Source organism: Danio rerio, chromosome 4 (assembly GCF_049306965.1).
Source record: "Danio rerio strain Tuebingen ecotype United States chromosome 4, GRCz12tu, whole genome shotgun sequence".
Classification (NCBI taxonomy): domain Eukaryota; kingdom Metazoa; phylum Chordata; class Actinopteri; order Cypriniformes; family Danionidae; genus Danio; species Danio rerio.
In genome coordinates this window covers 6257897-6283005 of record NC_133179.1, presented here as the reverse complement: position 1 = coordinate 6283005, position 25109 = coordinate 6257897, and the positions used below count along the sequence as shown (strand labels likewise).

General features: G+C 36.2%; 2 protein-coding genes across 6 annotated transcripts in view; one reads left to right on the top strand and one right to left on the bottom strand.

Annotated features, from left to right (window-relative positions):
• slc5a8 (solute carrier family 5 member 8) overlaps positions 1-24443 on the top strand; it is a 73937-nt gene extending 49494 nt beyond the window's left edge. For 3 of the 5 annotated variants that reach the window (XM_073946959.1, XM_073946958.1, XM_073946960.1), the window contains 10 exons: positions 16231-16371; positions 16464-16593; positions 16975-17063; positions 19359-19468; positions 19539-19606; positions 19682-19768; positions 22093-22292; positions 22360-22463; positions 22639-22727; positions 22809-24443. In XM_073946959.1, coding sequence (XP_073803060.1) covers positions 16231-16371; positions 16464-16593; positions 16975-17063; positions 19359-19468; positions 19539-19606; positions 19682-19768; positions 22093-22292; positions 22360-22463; positions 22639-22727; positions 22809-22904 — 1114 coding nt within the window. In that variant the 3' untranslated portion in view covers positions 22905-24443. Of the gene's footprint in view, positions 1-16230; positions 16372-16463; positions 16594-16974; positions 17064-19358; positions 19469-19538; positions 19607-19681; positions 19769-22092; positions 22293-22359; positions 22464-22638 lie in introns of all 5 variants that reach the window. The other 2 variants (XR_012401754.1, XM_073946957.1) reach the window with 2 other exon arrangements.
• Positions 22588-24993, bottom strand: lyrm5a (LYR motif containing 5a). The gene is given in 3 exon segments (NM_001159823.1): positions 22588-24245; positions 24448-24513; positions 24916-24993. Coding segments are annotated over 2 exon segments (258 nt in total). The 5' UTR covers positions 24493-24513; positions 24916-24993; the 3' UTR covers positions 22588-24032.
• Between the last annotated feature and the right edge of the window lie 116 nt (positions 24994-25109).

Here is a 25109-nt window from a genome sequence, read left to right as displayed (position 1 = left end):
AACTACTGAAATTATGATGATGATGGTCCAGGATCAACAATGCTGAAATGATAATGATGGTCCAGGATCAACAACTGAAATGATGATGATGATGATGATGATGATGATGATGGTCCAGGATCAACTACTGAAATGTTGATGATGGTCCAGGATCAACTACTGAAATGATGATGATGGTCCAGGATCAACTACTGAAATGATGATGATGGTTCAGGATCAACATTACTTAAATGATGATGATGATGATGGTCCAGAATCAACAACTGAAATGATGATGATGGTCCAGGATCAACTACTGAAATGATGATGATGGTCCAGGATTAACTATTGAAATTATGATGATGATGGTCCAAGATTAACTACTGAAATTATGATGATGATGGTCCAGGATCAACAATGCTGAAATGATGATGATGGTCCAGGATCAACAATTCTGAAATGATGATAATGGTTCAGGATCAACAACTGAAATTATGATGATGATGGTCCAGGATCAACACTGCTGAAATGATGATGATGGTCCAGGATCAACACTGCTGAAATGATGATGATGGTCCAGGATCAACAATTCTGAAATGATGATAATGGTTCAGGATCAACAACTGAAATGATGATGATGGTCCAGGATCAACAATTGAAATGATGATGATGGTCCAGGATCAACATGACTAAAATGATGATGATGGTCCAGGATCAAAAACTGAAATGATGATGATGGTCCAGGATCAACTACTGAAATTATGATGATGATGGTCCAGGATCAACAATGCTGAAATGATAATGATGGTCCAGGATCAACAACTGAAATGATGATGATGATGATGATGATGATGATGATGGTCCAGGATCAACTACTGAAATGTTGATGATGGTCCAGGATCAACTACTGAAATGATGATGATGGTCCAGGATCAACTACTGAAATGATGATGATGGTTCAGGATCAACATTACTTAAATGATGATGATGATGATGGTCCAGAATCAACAACTGAAATGATGATGATGGTCCAGGATCAACTACTGAAATGATGATGATGGTCCAGGATCAACAACTGAAATGATGATGATAGTCCAGAATCAACTACTGAAATGATGATGATGGTCCATGATCAACTACTAAAATGATGATGATGGTCCAGGATCAACTACTGAAATGATGATGATGATGGTCCAAAATCAACAATGCTGAAATGATGATGATAGTCCAGGATCATTATTACTGAAATGATAATGATGAGGGTCCAGGATCAACTACTGAAATTATGATGATGATGGTCCAGGATCAACAATGCTGAAATGATGATGATGGTCCAGGATCAACAATTCTGAAATGATGATGATGGTCCAGGATCAACAACTGAAATGATGATGATGATGATGATGATGGTCCAGGATCAACTACTGAAATGATGATGATGGTCCAGGATCAACATGACTAAAATGATGATGATGGTCCAGGATCAACTACTGAAAGTATGGTGATGATGGTCCAGGATCAACTACTGAAATTATGATGATGATGGTCCAGGATCAACAATGCTGAAATGATGATGATGGTCCAGGATCATTATTACTGAAATGATGATGATGATGGTCCAGGATCAACAATTCTGAAATGATGATGATGGTCCAGGATCAACAACTGAAATGATGATGATGATGATGATGATGGTCCAGGATCAACTACTGAAATGATGATGATGGTCCAGGATCAACATGACTAAAATGATGATGATGGTCCAGGATCAACTACTGAAAGTATGGTGATGATGGTCCAGGATCAACTACTGAAATTATGATGATGATGATGGTCCAGGATCAACATTACTGAAATGATGAGGATGATGGTCCAGGATCAACTACTGAAATTATGATGATGATGGTCCAGGATCAACAATACAAAAATGATGATGATGATGATGGTCCAGGATCAACAACAGAAATGATGATGATGATGGTCCAGGATCAACAATGCTGAAATGATGATGATGGTCCAGGATCAACTACTGAAATTATGATGATGATGGTCCAGGATCAACAATGCTGAAATGATGATGATGGTACAGGATCAACAATTCTGAAATGATGATGATGGTCCAGGATCAACAACTGAAATGATGATGATGATGGTCCAGGATCAACTACTGAAATGATGATGATGTTCCAGGATCAACTACTGAAATGATGATGATGGTCCAGGATCAACATGACTAAAATGATGATGATGGTCCAGGATCAACTACTGAAATTATGATGATGATGGTCCAGGATTAACTATTGAAATTATGATGATAATGGTCCAAGATTAACTACTGAAATTATGATGATGATGGTCCAGGATCAACAATGCTGAAATGATGATGATGGTCCAGGATCAACTACTGAAATTATGATGATGATGGTCCAGGATAAACTACTGAAATTATGATGATGATGGTCCAGGATTAACAAAGCTGAAATGATGATGATGTTCCAGGATCAACGATGCTAAAATGATGATGATGGTCCAGGATCAACAACTGAAATGATGATGATGATGATTCAGGATCAACAACTGAAATGATGATGATGGTCCAGGATCAACAATTGAAATGATGATGATGCTCCAGGATCAACTACTGAAATTATGATGATGGTCCAGGATCAACTACTGAATTGATGATGATGGTCCAGGATCAACAATTGAAATGATGATGATGCTCCAGGATCAACTACTGAAATTATGATGATGGTCCAGGATCAACTACTGAATTGATGATGATGGTCCAGGATCAACAACTGAAATGATGATGAAGGTCCAGGATCAACATGACTAATATGATGATGATGATGGTCCAGGATCAACAACTGAAATCATGATGATGCTCCAGGATCCACTACTGTAATGATAATGAGGATGTCCAGGATCAACTACTAAATGATGATGATGGTCCAGGATCAACAATGCTGAAATGATGATGATGGTCCAGGATCAACATGACTAAAATGATGATGATGGTCCAGGATCAACAACTGAAATGATGATGATGGTCCAGGATCACCAACTGAAATAATGATGATGATGGTCCAGGATCAACAATTGAAATGATGATGATGATGCTCCAGGATCAACAACTGAAATGATGATGATGGTCCAGGATCAGCTACTGAAATTATGATGATGATGGTCCAGGATGAACAACTAAAATGATGATGAGGGTCCAGGATCAACTACTGAAATTATGATGATGATGGTCCAGGATCAACAATGCTGAAATCATGATGAATGTCCAGGATCAACTACTGAAATGATGATGATGATGGTCCAAAATCAACAATGCTGAAATGATGATGATGGTCCAGGATCATTATTACTGAAATGATAATGATGATGGTCCAGGATCAACTACTGAAATTATGATGATGATGGTCCAGGATCAACAATGCTGAAATGATGATGATGGTCCAGGATCAACAATTCTGAAATGATGATGATGGTCCAGGATCAACAACTGAAATGATGATGATGTTGGTCCAGGATCAACTACTGAAATGACGATGATGGTCCAGGATCAACATGACTAAAATGATGATGATGGTCCAGGATCAACTACTGAAATTATAATGATGATGGTCCAGGATCAACTACTGAAATTATGATGATGATGGGCCAGGATCAACAATGCTGAAATGATGATGATGGTCCAGGATCATAAATGCCAAAATGATGATGATGGTCCAGGATCAACAATGCTGAAATGATGATGATGGTCCAGGATCATTATTACTGAAATGATAATTCTGATGGTCCAGGATCAACTACTGAAATTATGATGATGTTGGTCCAGGATCAACATTACTGAAATGATGATGATGATGGTCCAGGATCAACTACTGAAATGATGATGATGATGATGATGGTCCAGGATCAACAATACAAAAATGATGATGATGATGGTCCAGGATCAACAACAGAAATGATGATGATGATGGTCCAGGATCAACAATGCTGAAATGATGATGATGGTCCAGGATCAACTACTGAAATTATGATGATGATGGTCCAGGATCAACAATGCTGAAATGATGATGATGGTACAGGATCAACAATTCTGAAATGATGATGATGGTCCAGGATTAACAACTGAAATGATGATGATGATGGTCCAGGATCAACTACTGAAATGATGATGATGTTCCAGGATCAACTACTGAAATGATGATGATGGTCCAGGATCAACATGACTAAAATGATGATGATGGTCCAGGATCAACAACTGAAATGATGATGATGGTTCAGGATCAACTACTGAAATGATGATGATGGTCCAGGATCAACATGACTAAAATGATGATGATGGTCCAGGATCAACTACTGAAATTATGCTGATGATGGTCCAGGATCAACTACTGAAATTATGATGATGATGGTCCAGGATCAACAATGCTGAAATGATGATGATGCTCAAGGATCAACAATGCTGAAATGATGATGATGGTCCAGGATCATTATTACTGAAATGATAATGCTGATGGTCCAGGATCAACTACTGAAATTATGATGATGATGATGGTCCAGGATCAACTACTGAAATTATAATGATGATGATGGTCCAGAATCAACTACTGAATGATGGTGATGGTCCAGGATCAACATGACTAAAATGATGATGATGATGGTCCAGGATTAACAACTGAAATGATGATGATGCTCCAGGATCAACTACTGAAATTATGATGATGATGATGGTCCAGGATCAACATTACTGAAGTGATGATGATGGTCCAGGATCAACATGACTAAAATGATGATGATGGTCCAGGATCAACATGACTAAAATGATGATGATGATGGTACAGGATCAACAACTAAAATGATGATGATGATGGTCCAGGATAAACAATTGAAATGATGATGATGGTCCAGGATCAACAACTGAAATGTTGATGATGGTCCAGGATCAACAATGCTAAAATGATGATGATGATGGTCCAGGATCAACAACTAAAATGATGATGATGATGGTCCAGGATCAACAATACAAAAATGATGATGATGATGGTCCAAGATCAACAACAGAAATGATGATGATGATGGTCCAGGATCAACAATGCTGAAATGATGATGATGGTCCAGGATCAACTACTGAAATTATGATGATGATGGTCCAGGATCAACAATGCTGAAATGATGATGATGGTACAGGATCAACAATTCTGAAATGATGATGATGGTCCAGGATCAACAACTGAAATGATGATGATGATGGTCCAGGATCAACTACTGAAATGATGATGATGTTCCAGGATCAATTACTGAAATGATGATGAAGGTCCAGGATCAACATGACTAAAATGATGATGATGGTCCAGGATCAACAACTGAAATGATGATGATGGTCCAGGATTAACTATTGAAATTATGATGATGATGGTCCAGGATTAACTACTGAAATTATGATGATGATGGTCCAGGATCAACAATGCTGAAATGATGATGATGGTCTAGGATCAACTACTGAAATTATGATGATGATGGTCCAGGATAAACTACTGAAATAATGATGATGATGGTCCAGGATCAACAATGCTGAAATGATGATGATGGTCTAGGATCAACTACTGAAATTATGATGATGATGGTCCAGGATAAACTACTGAAATTATGATGATGATGGTCCAGGATCAACGCTGCTAAAATGATGATGATGGTCCAGGATCAACAACTGAAATGATGATGATGATGATCCAGGATCAACAACTGAAATGATGATGACGGTCCAGGATCAACAATTGAAATGATGATGATGCTCCAGGATCAACTACTGAAATGATGATGATGATCCAGGATCAACTACTGAAATTATGATGATGGTCCAGGATCAACAACTGAAATGATGATGATGGTCCAGGATCAACATGACTAATATGATGATGATGATGGTCCAGGATCAACAACTGAAATGATGATGATGGTCCAGGATCAACTACTGAAATGATGATGTTGATGGTCCAGGATCAACATTACTGAAGTGATGATGATGGTCCAGGATCAACATGACTAAAATGATGATGATGGTCCAGGATCAACATGACTAAAATGATGATGATGATGGTACAGGTTCAACAACTAAAATGATGATGATGATGGTCCAGGATCAACAACTGAAATGATGATGATGGTCCAGGATCAACAATTGAAATGATGATGATGGTCCAGGATCAACTACTGAAATTATGATGATGATGGTCCAGGATCAACAACTGAAATGTTGATGATGGTCCAGGATCAACAATGCTAAAATGATGATGATGATGGTCCAGGATCAACAACTAAAATGATGATGATGATGGTCCAGGATCAACAATACAAAAAAGATGATGATGATGGTCCAAGATCAACAACAGAAATGATGATGATGATGGTCCAGGATCAACAATGCTGAAATGATGATGATGGTCCAGGATCAACTACTGAAATTATGATGATGATGGTCCAGGATCAACAATGCTGAAATGATGATGATGGTACAGGATCAACAATTCTGAAATGATGATGATGGTCCAGGATCAACAACTGAAATGATGATGATGATGGTCCAGGATCAACAATACAAAAATGATGATGATGATGGTCCAGGATCAACAACTGAAATTATGATGATGATGGTCCAGGATCAACATGACTAAAATGATGATGATGGTCCAGGATCAACATGACTAAAATGATGATGATGATGGTACAGGATCAACAACTAAAATGATGATGATGATGGTCCAGGATCAACAACTGAAATGATGATGATGGTCCAGGATCAACAATTGAAATGATGATGATGGTCCAGGATCAACTACTAAAAATATGATGATGATGGTCCAGGATCAACAACTGAAATGATGATGATGATGGTCCAGGATCAACAATGCTGAAATGATGATGATGGTCCAGGATCAACTACTGAAATTATGATGATGATGGTCCAGGATCAACAATTCTGAAATGATGATGATGGTCCAGGATCAACAACTAAAATGATAATGATGATGGTCCAGGATCAACAATACAAAAATGATGATGATGATGGTCCAAGATCAACAACAGAAATGATGATGATGATGGTCCAGAATCAACAATGCTGAAATGATGATGATGGTCCAGGATCAACTACTGAAATTATGATGATGATGGTCCAGGATCAACAATGCTGAAATGATGATGATGGTACAGGATCAACAATTCTGAAATGATGATGATGGTCCAGGATCAACAACTAAAATGATGATGATGATGGTCCAGGATCAACAATACAAAAATGATGATGATGATGGTCCAAGATCAACAACAGAAATGATGATGATGATGGTCCAGGATCAACAATGCTGAAATGATGATGATGGTCCAGGATCAACTACTGAAATTATGATGATGATGGTACAGGATAAACTACTGAAATTATGATGATGATGGTCCAGGATCAACAATGCTGAAATGATGATGATGATCCAGGATCAACAACTGAAATGATGATGATGGTCCAGGATCAACAATTGAAATGATGATGATGCTCCAGGATCAACTACTGAAATGATGATGGTCCAGGATCAACTACTGAAATTATGATGATGGTCCAGGATCAACTACTGAATTGATGATGATGGTCCAGGATCAACAACTGAAATGATGATGATGGTCCAGGATCAACATGACTAATATGATGATGATGATGGTCCAGGATCAACAACTGAAATCATGATGATGCTCCAGGATCAACTACTGAAATGATGATGAGGATGTCCAGGATCAACTACTGAATGATGATGATTGTCCAGGATCAACAATACTGAAATGATGATGATGGTCCAGGATCAACATGACTAAAATGATGATGATGATGGTCCAGGATCAACAACTGAAATGATGATGATGGTCCAGGATCAACTACTGAAATTATGATGATGATGGTCCAGGATCAACAACTAAAATGATGATGATGGTCCAGGATCAACTACTGAAATTATGATGATGATGGTCCAGGATCAACAATGCTGAAATCATGATGAATGTCCAGGATCAACTACTGAAATGATGATGATGATGGTCCAGGATCAACAATGCTGAAATGATGATAATGGTCCAGGAATAACAGCTGAAATGATGATGATGGTTCAGGATCAACATTACTGAAATGATGATGATGATGATGATGGTCCAGGATCAATAACTGAAATGATGATGATGATGATGATGGTCCAGGATCAACTACTGAAATGATGATGATGGTAGGGATCAACTACTGAAATGATGATAATGGTCCAGGATCAACATTACTGACATGATGATGATGGTCCAGGATCAACATTACTGAAATGATGATGATGGTCCAGGATCAACATGACTAAAATGATGATGATGATGGTCCAGGATCAACAACTAAAATGATGATGATGATGGTCCAGAATCAACAACTGAAATGATGATGATGGTCCAGGATCAACAACTAAAATAATGATGATGCTCCAGGATCAACATTACTGAAATAATGATGATGATGATGGTCCAGGATCAACTACTGAAATGATGATGATGATGGTCCAGGTTCAACAATGCTGAAATGATGATGAATGTCCAGGATCAACTACTGAAATGATGATGATGATGGTCCAGGATCAACAATGCTGAAATGATCATAATGGTCCAGGATAAACATAACTGAAATGATGATGATGATGATGATGATGGTCCAGGATCAACTACTGAAATGATGATGATGGTAGGGATCAACTACTGAAATGATGATGATGGTCCAGGATCAACTACTGAAATTATGATGATGATGATGGTCCAGGATCAACATTACTGAAATGATGATGATGGTCCAGGATCAACATGACTAAAATGATGATGATGATGGTCCAGGATCAACAACTAAAATGATGATGATGATGGTCCAGGATCAACAAGTGAAAAGATGATGATGGTCCAGGATCAACAATTGAAATGATGATGATGGTCCAGGATCAATTGCTGAAATTATGATGATGATGGTACAGGATCAACAATGCTAAAATGATGATGATGATGATGGTCCAGGATCAACAACTAAAATGATGATGATGATGGTCCAGGATCAACAACTGAAATGATGATGATGCTCCAGGATTAACTATTGAAATGATAATGATGGTAGGGATCAACTACTGAAATGATGATGATATTCCAGAATCAACATGACTAAAATGACGATGATGATGGTCCAGGATCAACATGACTAAAATGATGATGATGATCATCCAGGATCAACTACTGAAATGATGATGATGGTCCAGGATCAACATTACTGAAATGATGATGATGATCGTCCAGGATCAACTACTGAAATGATGATGATGGTCCAGGATCATCTACTGAAATTATGATGATGGTCCAGGATCAACTACTGAAATTATGATGATGGTCCAGGATCAACAACTGAAATGTTGATGATGGTCCAGGATCAAGTACTGAATGGTGGTGATGGTACAGGATCAACATGACTAAAATGATGATGATGGTCCAGGATCAACAATTCTGAAATGATGATAATGGTTCAGGATCAACAACTGAAATGATGATGATGGTCCAGGATCAACTACTGAAATGATGATGATGGTCCAGGATCAACTACTGAAATGATGATGATGATGGTCCAGGATCAACAACTGAAATGATGATGATGATGGTCCAGGATCAACTACTGAAATTATGATGATGATGATGATGGTCCAGGATCAACAATACAAAAATGATGATGATGATGGTCCAGGATCAACAACAGAAATGATGATGATGATGGTCCAGGATCAACACTGCTGAAATGATGATGATGGTCCAGGATCAACAATTCTGAAATGATGATAATGGTTCAGGATCAACATGACTAAAATGATGATGATGATGGTCCAGGATCAACAACTGAAATGATGATGGTCCAGGATCAACAACTGAAATAATGATGATGATGATGGTCCAGGATCAACAATTGAAATGATGATGATGATGCTCCAGGATCAACTACTGAAATGATGATGATGGTCCAGAATCAACAACTAAATTAATGATGATGATGGTCAAGGATCAACAATGCTGAAATCATGATGAATGTCCAGGATCAACTACTGAAATGATGATGATGATGGTCCAGGATCAACATGACTAAAATGATGATGATGATGGTCCAGGATCAACAACTGAAATGATGATGATGGTCCAGGATCAACTACTGAAATGATGATGATGATGGTCCAGGTTCAACAATGCTGAAATGATGATGATGGTCCAGGATCAACTACTGAAATTATGATGATGATGGTCCAGGATCAACAATGCTGAAATCATGATGAATGTCCAGGATCAACTACTGAAATGATGATGGTCCAGGATCAACAATGCTGAAATGATGATAATGGTCCAGGATAAACATAACTGAAATGATGATGATGATGGTCCAGGATTAACAACTGAAATGATGATGATGGTTCAGGATCAACATTACTGAAATGATGATGATGATGGTCCAGGATCAATAACTGAAATGATGATGATGATGATGATGATGATGATGATGATGATGATGATGATGATGGTCCAGGATCAACTACTGAAATGATGATGATGGTAGGGATCAACTACTGAAATGATGATGATGGTCCAGGATCAACTACTGAAATTATGATGATGATGATGATGGTCCAGGATCAACATTACTGAAATGATGATGATGGTCCAGGATCAACATGACTAAAATGATGATGATGGTCCAGGATCAACATGACTAAAATGATGATGATGATGGTCCAGGATCAACAACTAAAATGATGATGATGATGGTCCAGGATCAACAATTGAAATGATGATGATGGTCCAGGATCAACTACTGAAATTATGATGATGATGGTCCAGGATCAACAACTGAAATGTTGATGATGGTCCAGGATCAACAATGCTAAAATGATGATGATGATGGTCCAGGATCAACAACTAAAATAATGATGATGATGGTCCAGGATCAACAACTGAAATGATGATGATGGTCCAGGATCAACATGACTAAAATGATGATGATGATGATGGTCCAGGATCAACATGACTAAAATGACGATGATGATGGTCCAGGATCAACATGACTAAAATGATGATGATGATCGTCCAGGATCAACTACTGAAATGATGATGATGGTCCAGGATCAACATTACTGAAATGATGATGATGATTGTCCAGGATCAACTACTGAAATGATGATGATGGTCCAGGATCATCTACTGAAATGATGATGATGGTCCAGGATCAACTACTGAAATTATGATGATGGTAGGGATCAACAACTGAATTGATGATGATGGTTCAGGATTAACAACTGAAATGTTGATGATGGTCCAGGATCAACTACTGAAATTATAATGATGATGATGGTCCAGGATCAACTACTGAATAATGGTGATGGTCCAGGATCAACATGACTAAAATGATGATGATGATGGTCCAGGATTAACAACTGAAATGATGATGATGGTCCAGGATCAACTACTGAAATGATGATGATGGTCCAGGATCAACAATGCTAAAATGATGATGATGGTCCAGGATCAACAACTGAAATGATGATGATGATGGTCCTGGATCAACTACTGAAATTATAATGATGAGGATGGTCCAGGATCAACTACTGAATAATGGTGATGGTCCAGGATCAACATGACTAAAATGATGATGATGATGGTCCAGGATTAACAACTGAAATGATGATGATGGTCCAGGATCAACTACTGAAATGATGATGATGGTCCAGGATCAACAATGCTAAAATGATGATGATGGTCCAGGATCAACAACTGAAATGATGATGATGATGGTCCTGGATCAACTACTGAAATGATGATGATGATGGTCCAGGATCAACAACTGAAATGGTGATGATGGTCCAGGATCAACTACTGAAACGATGATGATGATGATGATGGTCCAGGTTCAACAATGCTGAAATGATGATGATGGTCCAGGATCAACAATGCTGAAATGATGATGATGGTTCAGGATCAACTACTGAAATTATGATGATAATGGTCCAGGATCAACAATGCTGAAATGATGATGATGGTCCAGGATCAACTACTTAAATGATGATGATGGTCCAGGATCAACAATGCTAAAATGATGATGATGGTCCAGGATCATTATTACTGAAATGATAATGATGATGGTCCAGGATCAACTACTGAAATTATGATGATGATGGTCCGGGATCAACAATGCTGAAATGATGATGATGGTCCAGGATCAACTACTGAAATGATGATGATGGTCCAGGATCAACTACTGAATTATGGTAATGGTCCAGGATCAACATTACTCAAATGATGATGATGGTCCAGGATCAACATTACTGAAATGATGATGATGATGATGATGATGGTCCAGGATCAACAACTGAAATGATGATGATGGTCCAGGATCAACTATTGAAATGATGATGATGGTCCAGGATCAACATTACTGAAATGATGATGATGATGATGGTCCAGGATCAACAACTGAAATGATGATGATGGTCCAGAATCAACTACTGAAATGATGATGATGGTCCAGGATCAACTACTGAAATTATGATGATGATGGTCCAGGATCAACAATGCTGAAATGATGATGATGGTCCAGGATCAACAATTCTGAAATGATGATGATGGTCCAGGATCAACGACTGAAATGATGATGATGATGATGATGATGATGGTCCAGGATCAACTACTGAAATGATGATGATGGTCCAGGATCAACATGACTAAAATGATGATGATTGTCCAGGATCAACTACTGAAATTATGATGATAATGGTCCAAGATCAACTACTGAAATTATGATGATGATGATCCAGGATCAACAATGCTGAAATGATGATGATGGTCCAGGATCAACAATTCTGAAATGATGATGATAATGATGATGGTCCAGGATCAATTACTGAAATGATGATGATGGTCCAGGATCAACAACTGAAATGATGATGATGATGATGATGATGGTCCAGGATCAACTACTGAAATGATGATGATGGTCCAGGATCAACAATGCTGAAATGATGATGATGGTCCAGGATCAACAATGCTGAAATGATGATGATGGTCCAGGATCATTATTACTGAAATGATAATGCTGATGGTCCAGGATCAATTACTGAAATTATGATGATGATGATGGTCCAGGATCAACATTACTGAAATGATGATGATGGTCAAGGATCAACATTACTGAAATGATGATGATGATGGTCCAGGATCAACTACTGAAATTATGATGATGATGGTCCAGGATCAACAATACAAAAATGATGATGATGATGATGGTCCAAGATCAACAACAGAAATGATGATGATGATGGTCCAGGATCAACAACAGAAATGATGATGATGATGGTCCAGGATCAACTACTGAAATTATGATGATGATGGTCCAGGATCAACAATGCTGAAATGATGATGATGGTACAGGATCAACAATTCTGAAATGATGATGATGGTCCAGGATCAACAACTGAAATGATGATGATGATGGTCCAGGATCAACTACTGAAATGATGATGATGTTCCAGGATCAACTACGGAAATGATGATGATGGTCCAGGATCAACATGACTAAAATGATGATGATGGTCCAGGATCAACAACTGAAATGATGATGATGGTCCAGGATCAACTACTGAAATTATGATGATGATGGTCCAGGATTAACTATTGAAATTATGATGATGATGGTCCAGGATTAACTACTGAAATTATGATGATGATGGTCCAGGATCAACAATGCTGAAATGATGATGATGGTCCAGGATCAACGATGCTAAAATGATGATGATGGTCCAGGATCAACAACTGAAATGATGATGATGATGATCCCGGATCAACAATTGAAATGATGATGATGTTCCAGGATCAACTACTGAAATGATGATGATGGTCCAGGATCAACAACTGAAATGATGATGATGGTCCAGGATCAACATGACTAATATGATGATGATGATGGTCCAGGATCAACAACTGAAATCATGATGATGCTCCAGGATCAACTACTGAAATGATGATGAGGATGTCCAGGATCAACTACTGAATGATGATGATGGTCCAGGATCAACAATGCTGAAATAATGATGATGGTCCAGGATCAATATGACTAAAATGATGATGATGATGGTCCAGGATCAACAACTGAAATGATGATTATGGTCCAGGATCAACAACTAAAATGATGATGATGGTCCAGGATCAACTACTGAAATGATGATGATGATGATCCAGGATCAACTACTGAAATGATGATGATGGTCCAGGATCAAGTACTGAAATGTTGATGATGGTCCAGGATTAACAACTGAAATGATGATGATGGTCCAGGATCAACATGACTAAAATGATGATGATGATGGTCCAGGATCAACAACTGAAATGATGATCATGATGGTCCAGGATCAACTACTGAAATGATGATGATGGTCTAGGATCAACTACTGAAATTATGGTGATGGTCCAGGATCAGCTACTGAAATTATGATGATGATGGTCCAGGATCAACAACTAAAATGATTAAGATGTTCCAGGATCAACATTACTGAAATAATGATGATGATGATGGTCCAGGATCAACATTACTAAAATGATGATGATGATGGTCCAGGTTCAACAATGCTGAAATGATGATGATGTTCCAGGATCAACATTACTGAAATAATGATGATGATGAATGTCCAGGATCAACTACTGAAATGATGATGATGATGGTCCAGGATCAACAATGCTGAAATGATGATAATGGTCCAGGATAAACATAACTGAAATGATGATGATGATGGTCCAGGATCAATAACTGAAATGATGATGATGATGATGATGGTCCAGGATCAACTACTGAAATGATGATGATGGTAGGGATCAACTACTGAAATGATGATGATGGTCCAGGATCAACTACTGAAATTATGATGATGATGATGGTCCAGGATCAACTACTGAAATGATGATGATGGTAGGGATCAACTACTGAAATGATGATGATGGTCCAGGATCAACTACTGAAATTATGATGATAATGATGGTCCAGGATCAACATTACTGAAATGATGATGATGGTCCAGGATCAACATGACTAAAATGATGATGATGAGGGTCCAGGATCAACAACTAAAATGATTATGATGATGGTCCAGGATCAACAACTGAAATGATGATGATGGTCCAGGATCAACAATTGAAATGATGATGATGGTCCAGGATCAACGACTGAAATTATGATGATGGTCCAGGATCAACAACTGAAATGTTGATGATGGTCCAGGATCAACAATGCTAAAATGATGATGATGGTCCAGGATCAACATGACTAAAATGATAATGCTGATGGTCCAGGATCAACTACTGAAATTATGATGATGATGATGATGATGATGGTCCAGGATCAACTACTGAAATGATGATGATGATGGTCCAGGATCAACTACTGAAATTATGATGATGATGATGATGATGGTCCAGGATCAACAATACAAAAATGATGATGATGATGGTCCAGGATCAACAACTGAAATGATGATGATGGTCCAGGATCAACAACTGAAATGATGATGATGGTCCAGGATCAACATGACTAAAATGATGATGATGATCGTCCAGGATCAACTACTGAAATGATGATGATGCTGATGATGGTGAAAGGAACAACTACTGAAATGTTGATGATGGTCCAGGATCAGCAATGCTAAATGTACACTGTATTAAACGATGATGTTGGTCCAGGATCAACAAAACTTTAAAATTCTAATGTTATTTGTCACATACAGAGTCATACAAGGTATGATATGCAGTGAAATGCTTAGACAACTGCTCATGAACTTAAAAATAATAACATTTTAAAATATAATAAATAAAAAAGCAAATATAAACTGTTTGAAGACTTTCAATATAAAGTGAGAGGTTGTAGGAATTTTTTATTTTTATTAAAAAATGTAAAAACTAACTAATCTCTTGCATGATCTTCTTCCCTCATCAGTGAAACAGAAAAGAAGATAGTTAGAAGAATGTTGTGTTTGCTTCCTATTGCCTTCCAACTCTAGGAAATTCAATGGAAAATGCAACTGTTTTGGTTTTTAACCGTCTTCAAAACTTCCTTTTGGCTTGAGTATCTCTTTAAACACATGTATAAAATAACATACCTCTCTCTTTCAGCTTCGACCCAAACCCTCTGAGGCGACACACTTTCTGGAGCATCACAGTAGGCGGGACGTTTTACTGGACCAGCTTCTATGGCATCAACCATGCTCAGGTGCAGAGATACATATCATGCAAGTCCCTGTTCCACGCCAAAATGTGAGTGCTGCACACACACAAACGAAAACATAAATTCAGGCATGCAATATGAAACTGAAATACAATTTGTCTGTGTTTTTGTCTCTATTCAGGGCTTTATTCATTAATTTAGTGACTCTGTGGGTGGTTACTTTTTGCGCAGTGTTTTGTGGCTTGTGTTTATACTCCGTTTATAAGAACTGTGACCCGTGGATGGCAAAAAAGGTGTCTGCTCAAGACCAGGTAATTCAACTACATTATAATCCTTGTTTATAATCTCTAAAAGGAATATTTCACACACAAATTGTGTAACATTTACTCTCCCATTATTTGTTTTCAAACTTGTTAAATACAAAAGAAGATATTTTGAAGAATGCTGGAAACCTGTAACCATTGACTTCCAGTGATTGTTTTTACTGCAATGGAAGTCAATGGTTACAGGTTTTCAGCTTTTTTTTTTTAAATATCTTCTTTTGTGTTCAACTCATAAAGGTTTGAAACCACTAAAAGGGGAGTAAAGGGTTTCATTTTTGGGTGAGCTAATGCTTTAAGCTCTCTTTGATATTACTGATTAATATTGGAATATGCTGCATTAATATTTCTCTCTTTATAATATTCAATAAGCTTATGCCATATCTGGTGTTGGACATCCTGAGTGAATTCCCTGGTCTGCCAGGGTTGTTTGTGGCAGCGGCATACAGTGGCACTTTAAGGTTTGTTCTGTAATAAGAGATAAGTATAAAATATTAACTTGCATGCATGTCAACATCATGTCTTTCTGTATAATCTGCAAAGATTTAGTAGAATGTCCAAGCAGCTATATGCCAAAAAACTATGCCATCTTTGCATTGCTACACTCTTCAACTGTGATTAAGGACTTTTTACCTGCTTAAAATTCTGTGTAAAATTAAATGCTGCATAAAACACTAGCTAAATGTAAAGTATCAATGGTAATTTATTTTTAAATGTGATTGCAGTGTAAATACATGTGTCAGTTTTAAACTCAAGTCTCTTATGTAAACTGCACAATGTGATATTGTAATAAAATCTAAAATAATATATATGTATTATAGGCAGTTTAAAAAATAATTCTTTAATATTTCCCAAGTGAAGTTTTTTTTGACACATTTTTAAAATAAATAATACTTTTAAAGAGTCATTTTTATTAACTAACGTTTTGAGTCTTTGACATGATGACGGTACATAATATTTTACAAGTTATATTGCAAGATGTTATCATTCAGCTTTAAGAGCAATTTAAAGGCTTAACTCAATTTAATCAGTACTAAATATCAGACTAACTAGGAAAGTTATACTTTTGCTTTTAACTCATACCCAACTTGCAAATTTGGTAAATGCAATGTTGAGACAAATATCTTAAACAACACTCCTCTAAAATGTCTTTAATTAAAAATCTTACATTTACACTGGAAAACAAGACTGTAAAACAAATCAGAAGACAATTGTGGAAAAATGTGCATTGTTAGCTCATTTTAGCTAAGCGGAGGCTGAATTCTTGCACCAAATACTTATTTTTGTTGCTGCTGTTATTAAAATGTATAGTAAAAAGTGTAAATGGACTGTTTTCTATTTAAATATACAGTTTTTTTTACGTCACAAATAAGTTTGTAGTTATTACTGTTAATGTATTTGTATGCATTAACCTTTGTTTCTTCATACTCAATAACAATTCACAGAGTTTAAATGTGTTCTGAATTTGAAGAAGAGCTAAACAAGGAGAATTTTTCAGGTATCTTTAAAGCAGAATCCTTTAATAGGAACTCAACATCGCTGTGTCATTCATTGATAAACAAATCTCTCTACTGCAGCAAACACAATGGGGTATATGCACAAAGACTTTTAATTTTAGTCAGCCAGTCCCAGGCTTCCAGTTAATTGTCATCCCATACAAAATCACCATGTTGAAGATCTGATTTCTTTAAAAAAAAAAAAAAAACTGCAATCTTCACTGCTTGGCTGAGATATGATTTAAAGTGGGTATCAGACCAAACAAGAAGTGCTGCATTAAATTATATTGTTCTGCGCCATGTCTTTAAAATATGGAAATTAATTTTACCCTAGTATTTTCAATGGAATTTCTGCGCTAGCCTGCTGCTAATGACGGCAACTGCGTTTAAAAGCCCTTTCGTCTCTTTTTAGGCTTTAACAACCAAAAAGATGCTTAAGTCTATTTAACTCATTGTATTTGAATGACATTACAACATTGATGCTTTAAAAGAAACCCTATGAAATTAAAAATAGTCACATAAAGCTTTCTCCGGAAGTTCATAATTTCTGGGCCTTGCCTGAAAGTATTACCTGGCCGTTTGTCAGACAATACACAGCGGTGCCTAGAACTTATAATTTGCATTACTTTGGAGAAACGATGCTGTCTCATAGGCAGAGTCAAACCTGATCCCCCAGAATGCATCTTACAATGTAAAAATATAATTTATATACTTTTTAAAAAATTTAATCTTTCAAATGCAAAAAAATAAGTATGCTTTAAAATTCTTGATAAAATTCTATTCGAATGTTATCACTCGATTGAATGGGCATTATCAGTGGCTATTTGCTGATAGATTTGGGCCTGTAGGGGCCTTCTGTGCCGATTGGTACTGTAGGCTCAGAAGGCTGTTAACATCCATCCAACATGGTTCATCAGCTACACTAATATAAGACTTCAGATCTGTTTTTGCATTACTGTGATGGTTGGGTTAAGAGTTGATAGGTATAGCCGTTAATAACATACAATTAATAGGAAACTTATTTAATGATATAAATATTTCTTATTAACTTCCGGCTGCAGCCATATGTGATCTACAGCTGATTAACCATGGATTAAAACAGCCTTCTGAGCCTACCATTATGCACAGAAGGCCCCTACTGGCCCATATCTATCGGCTGATACGCCCCTTCAATCGAGTAATGACATTCAATGTTTTAAACGTGCCTTACCACATTCATATTAACTCGATCATAAATCACAGCATGTTTATTGTCAACAGTACAGTCTCATCCAGTGTGAACGCTTTGGCTGCAGTAACTGTAACAGATGTGCTGCGGCCGTACCTCAGTCTGTCAGAAAAACAGCTGTCCTGGGCTTCAAAGGCCATGAGTGAGTAAATACATGTCTATTAATCAGTAATCAATGACTAACAACTAAAGAAAGTTTTTCCCAATAACAGGTTTGTTTTATGGTGCTGTGTGCATCGGAATGGCTGGCATTGCATCTTTGATGGGAGGAATGCTACAGGTGAGTTATTGCTCAATTTTGTGACACCATGAATGCAAAAGAATACAAAACAATTGTATGTATTTTTTTCAACAGGCGGCTTTCAGTATTTCAGGAGTGATTGGTGGACCTCTGCTAGGCCTATTTTCTCTTGCAATCCTGTTTCCTTGCGCCAACTCAAAGGTTACTGTATGCCCAGATTTTAATATGAAAAGAAAAAACACAATACATAAATCACACAAATCATTAGGCGACATATTAAAAAACGACTCTACTGAAAGGGATAGTTCACCCAAAAATATAAATAACCTCATCATCTACTCTCCCTCAGGAGGTTTCAGACTTTTGTGGTTTTCTTTTTTCTACTGAACACAAAAGAATTTAGTCTGAAGAAAGCTGAAAATTTGTAACCATTTACTTCCATGTAGGAAAAACAAATACTGTGTCAGTCAATGGTTACAGGTTTTTTTTAAATACAATTAAAGTCAGAATTATTACCCCCTTTTGATTTTTTTTTTTTTTCATTTTTAAATATTTCCCAAATGATGTTTAACAGAGCAAGGACATTTTCACAGTATGTCTGACAAAAATTTTTCTTCTGGAGAAAGTCTTATATGTTTTATTTCGGCTAGAATAAAAGCAGTTTTTGGATTTAAATTTAAAATTATTAGCCCCCTTAAGCTATTTTTTTAATAGTCTACAGAACAAACTATTGTTATACAATAACTCACCTGATTACTCTAACCTGCCTAGTTAACCTAATTAACCTAGTTAGGCCTTTAAATGTCACTTTAAGCTGTATAGAAGTGTCTTGAAACATATCAGGTAAAATATTATTAACTGTCATCATGGCAAAGATAAAATAAATCAGTTATTAGAAATTATTTTTTAAAACTATTATCCTTATGTGCTGAAACAATCCTTCTTCCATTAAACAGAAATTGGGGAAAAAAATAAACAGGGGCGCTAATAATACAGGGGGGCTAATAATTCTTCAACTGTATATCTTCGTTTGTGTTAAGAGAAAAAAGGAGTAAATAAAGACAGAATTTTCAATTTTGGGTGAACTATCCTTTTAAGGATTACAGCGCAGACTCAAAATACTTATTCATTAAGAGTAATTTTAGAATAAGAGCTAATTATCCACAACAATTAACATATTGTAAAGTGAGATGCTGCTATACTATGAATCTATCCATTCATTTCCCTTCGGCTTAGTCCGTTTATTCATCAGGGCTCACCACAGTGGAATAAACTGCCAATTTATCCAGCATGTGTTTAACACAGCGGCTGCCCTTCCAGCTGCAACCCATCACTGGGAAACAGACTACAGACAATTTAGTTTACTCAATTCACTAAACAACAAACCATAATAATCCATAAAAACAATTGCTTTTTTCAGGTTATTTTAAAGATGTTGGTAATTGGTAACCAAATTGTTTTTGGTTCTGCAAATAACATGCTGTAAATATTACTAAATATCAAAAAAAAAAAAAGGAGCAGGTACTAGCATAAAAATTAATGTGCATTAATTAATAAAATAGTTTAATTTCTAACTAACATGCAAAAGATATAGCCCCATTTAACAGTAATTTGCTTTATTTATGCTGGCTGCTTTAATTTTACAATAAAATACTAAATACAACATATAATGCTGCAGTCACACTAGAGTTTGAGCATGCAAAATTTTGTAGTACGGTGCTGCAAAAAGGGATGGGATAAAACTAGATAATTAGACAATTTAAAAAAAAAAACGAGTGATTGGTCCGTATTTTAAATATTTGCACAGAGAGCTCATGTTTTGATCTTTGAAAAATTACAGCAACATGCTGGGAAATTCGGGGCATTTCTCACAACTTACCGAAACCCTACGTTCAGTTTTTTTTACAATAAAACTCTAAATATTCTCACATATTACTGTGAATTTCACTGTTAAATCCTTTAAAGTGATACTAGTGTAATTTATTGTAAAAATTACAGTAACATGTTGTGAAATTCTGGGGATTTTATACAGTTAACCAAAAATTTGCATTCAGTTTTCACAATAAAATTCTGCATGCATCATATTACTATGGATTGCACAGTTAAATCCTGTAAAGTGACACTAATAAAATTAGTATTGTGAAAAACACACAGTAACATTGTGAAATTCTGTGAATTTTCTTTTTACAACGTACCAAAATCTATCATTCAGTTTTCACAATAAAATTCTGAATACAACATATTACTGTGAATTTCATGGTTAAATCCTGTAAAGGGATACTAATATAATTGTGAAAAATTAAAGAACAGTTAAATTTTTATGTTGAAAAATTAACATAAACAGTTACAGTAAACCAAAATCCAGCACTCAGTTTTCACTAATAAACAGCACTTGATTATTGTGACGAGCTGTTCGAACAAGTGATGAAATGTTCGATTTTTGGTTCTAATAAAGAAATCTTTAATGTAGAGTTAGCAAATGTGAATTTTAGGGTGAACTATTTCCTCAAAAGTATCTGTTTTAGGGAGGTTTGGCAGGACTTGTGTCTGGTTTGGGACTGTCATTGTGGGTGTGTATCGGGGCACAGATTTACCCTCCACCAGCAGAAAACAGCAGACCGTTGACTCTGAACACACACGGCTGTAACCTCTCTATGGCACCAGACACCACTAACTGGACTGCAAGCATGGACATCTACAGAATTGAAGAAGAAACTCTAGAAAGGTGGGTTGTGAAAATTAACTGAGTCAAAATGCATTGAATGATACATAACATAATGATTCATTAACAGGCCTTTGTTAGCTGAAAATTGGTACTCGCTTTCATACCTGTACTTTGGCCTGTTGGGAACCGTGACAGCCATCGCAGTGGGTCTTATTGTCAGCATATTATCAGGTACGACATTATCAGGTTGCCAATAGGCCTGTCACAATAATCAATATATTGACACATAGACATGACCTCAATCAGTTTTGGTGATGCAATATATATCGGCCATACATAGAAAAGAAAGATACACTTTTCAGATACACTCTAAATTCAGTGCATGTCTTTTTAATGTATCTCAAAGGTGGCCAACGGATGAAACTGCAGCCCGGACTCACGCTATCAAAAGAGGACCTCACCTGCTACAAAGCCTACAAAATACTCAAAGCAAAAGTGAGCACACATTTATTATTGCATATATACAGATGGACAATCACTCTGTTCTTCTCACTTTTACCCTTTTTGCACTTTAAGGTTTCCGGTAATGCAGGAAAGCTGGACCTGACAAGGGAGCTGGAGATATCGTTGCGAGAAAACAACTGTGATTTCGGTGATGTTGAGTTGAGTTAAATCAAGATAAAACTGAAAGCTTGATTTAAAGAGATAGCACACTCAAAAATGAAAATTCTGTCAATATCTACTCACTCTCCACTGCTGCTTTAATTTTGTTGAACATAAAGGAAGATATTTTGAATATTGTTGGAAACTGACTTTCATATGGCGGATGAATCCTTCAAAAACAATAAATAAATAAATATGCAAATATATAAATGAGTAATTATATTGATACATTTCCACATAAATCAAATAATTAATAAATATGCAAATAAATAAAGTTTATAAAAATCCACAAATTCTTGCATAAATAATTATATAAATAATTAAATAAATTACACGAATGTTGGGGGAAGAAGAAAATGCTTTGTATTGAATGAACTGTTTATAAACGTTGTTGCGTATTTACTTTACCTTAGTTCAACATGCTAATGAGAGGGTGTCTGTTAATCAGTAGAAGGCAGTATTTATGCCATCATCAGTTGATCGTTAGAAAAATTTAGCATTCGATTTTTTTGACTGGCTTCTGATGATTGACAGACAGCCTCTCATTAGCATGTTGAGCTGAGGAAAAGTAAATATGCAACTACGCTCAAGAATTAATAAACATTTAAAAAAGGGGGGAGGGGGGATAAATAAACTCAGTTTAGCATTGTTTATTCCTCCAACATACGTGTAATTTATTAAATTATTTACCTGTCCGCACTATTAATTATTTCTATATTTATTTATGCAGGAGATTATGGATTTTTATTTGCAATTATTTATTTATTTGCATATTTATTTATTTACTGTTTTATTAATACAGGAATTTATGGATTTATTTACATATTTGCATATTTATTTACTGTTTTTTTTTCAGGTTTCATACCCCGAACATCTGTAGTGTATTAATATACATAATTTCTAACATTTAAATTCAATAAATGTACCTCATAAAGGTTTGGAACCACCTGTAGATGATTACATTTCGTTTTTGTGTGAATTATCCCTTTAAATATGCAAATCTGACAGTTTTTTTTTTCAATTAATACTTGACTTCTTTAGGACGTCCTAGTAGTAATAATTTGTAAGTGCAACGCATCAAGCACAAACATTCAAATACTTCTAATCTGGCACATGTGACTGAGAACTCATCGTTGATTAATGCTCTGGTTCATAATAGCGTTTCTTCATGGCTCTGTATTTCCTGAGATAATAGAGAGCCTCTAGTTCTTTGATCACAAAGTCTCCGCGGTCGATCAGTTTTTGGATTTTCTCAGGGTCTGTGACATCTTTGTTCTTCATGAAAGCCGTCTTCAGACGCTCTCTAAAGTATGCAGTTCCTTTGGGATATTCCCGACCAAGATACAGAAGCTGCAGAAAAGACATGATTGACCAAAACAATGAAGAGTCATTATTATTATTTTCACATCCTCTGTATTTGTGAACGTAATGCAGTGCTATGTGAAATGAAAGCTAGCTGACATTTAAAATAAATAAGCTACATACGAAATAAAAACCATACAGTATCAGTGCACTAAATTGTAAAACATTAAAAATATGAAATTACACTTACATTTTTGTACAGTCTGATAACCTCTCCTCTCAGTGGATTAGTCATCTTAACTTCAATATCTCGATCCTGAAAACAAACATTAATGAGGTTACACAGAATAAAGCATAACAAAACTGTCTTAAAACAAAGAAACCAAAAAATGTGGCTTAGTAATGTATTTAAAGCACTGTAACCACAAGTTAAAACCAAGTTTAGCCATGGTATTTGTAATAAAATCGTGGTTACACAAATGGTTATGGTTACGGTAAACATTAAAAATTACTATACCAAAACCACGGTTAATTTTGGGATTACTGTTATAGCAGGTGACAATTAAGACAAAATAAACACTGACCTTTGTCTTTATATAGCATTAACAAGCTTTAAACGTTAACAATATGATAAAGGTGGGCTTACTATGGTATTAACGTAATGTTAAAATAGTGAAGTTTTCTTTGAGAAATATGATTTATGACAATGTTTACTCACCTACAAGATCATAACAGACAAGCTTGACAGGACGTGAGAGGAAAACGCCATGTTATGGAGATTTACAAAATAAAAGTCGAGAGCGCGAACGGATTAAAAACTAAAAGCCATGATGTTTTTTTTTCAAAATAAAAGTCACCTTGTATTTCATTCATTAATTGCCCTTCGGCTTAGTCCCTTATTTATCAGCGGTC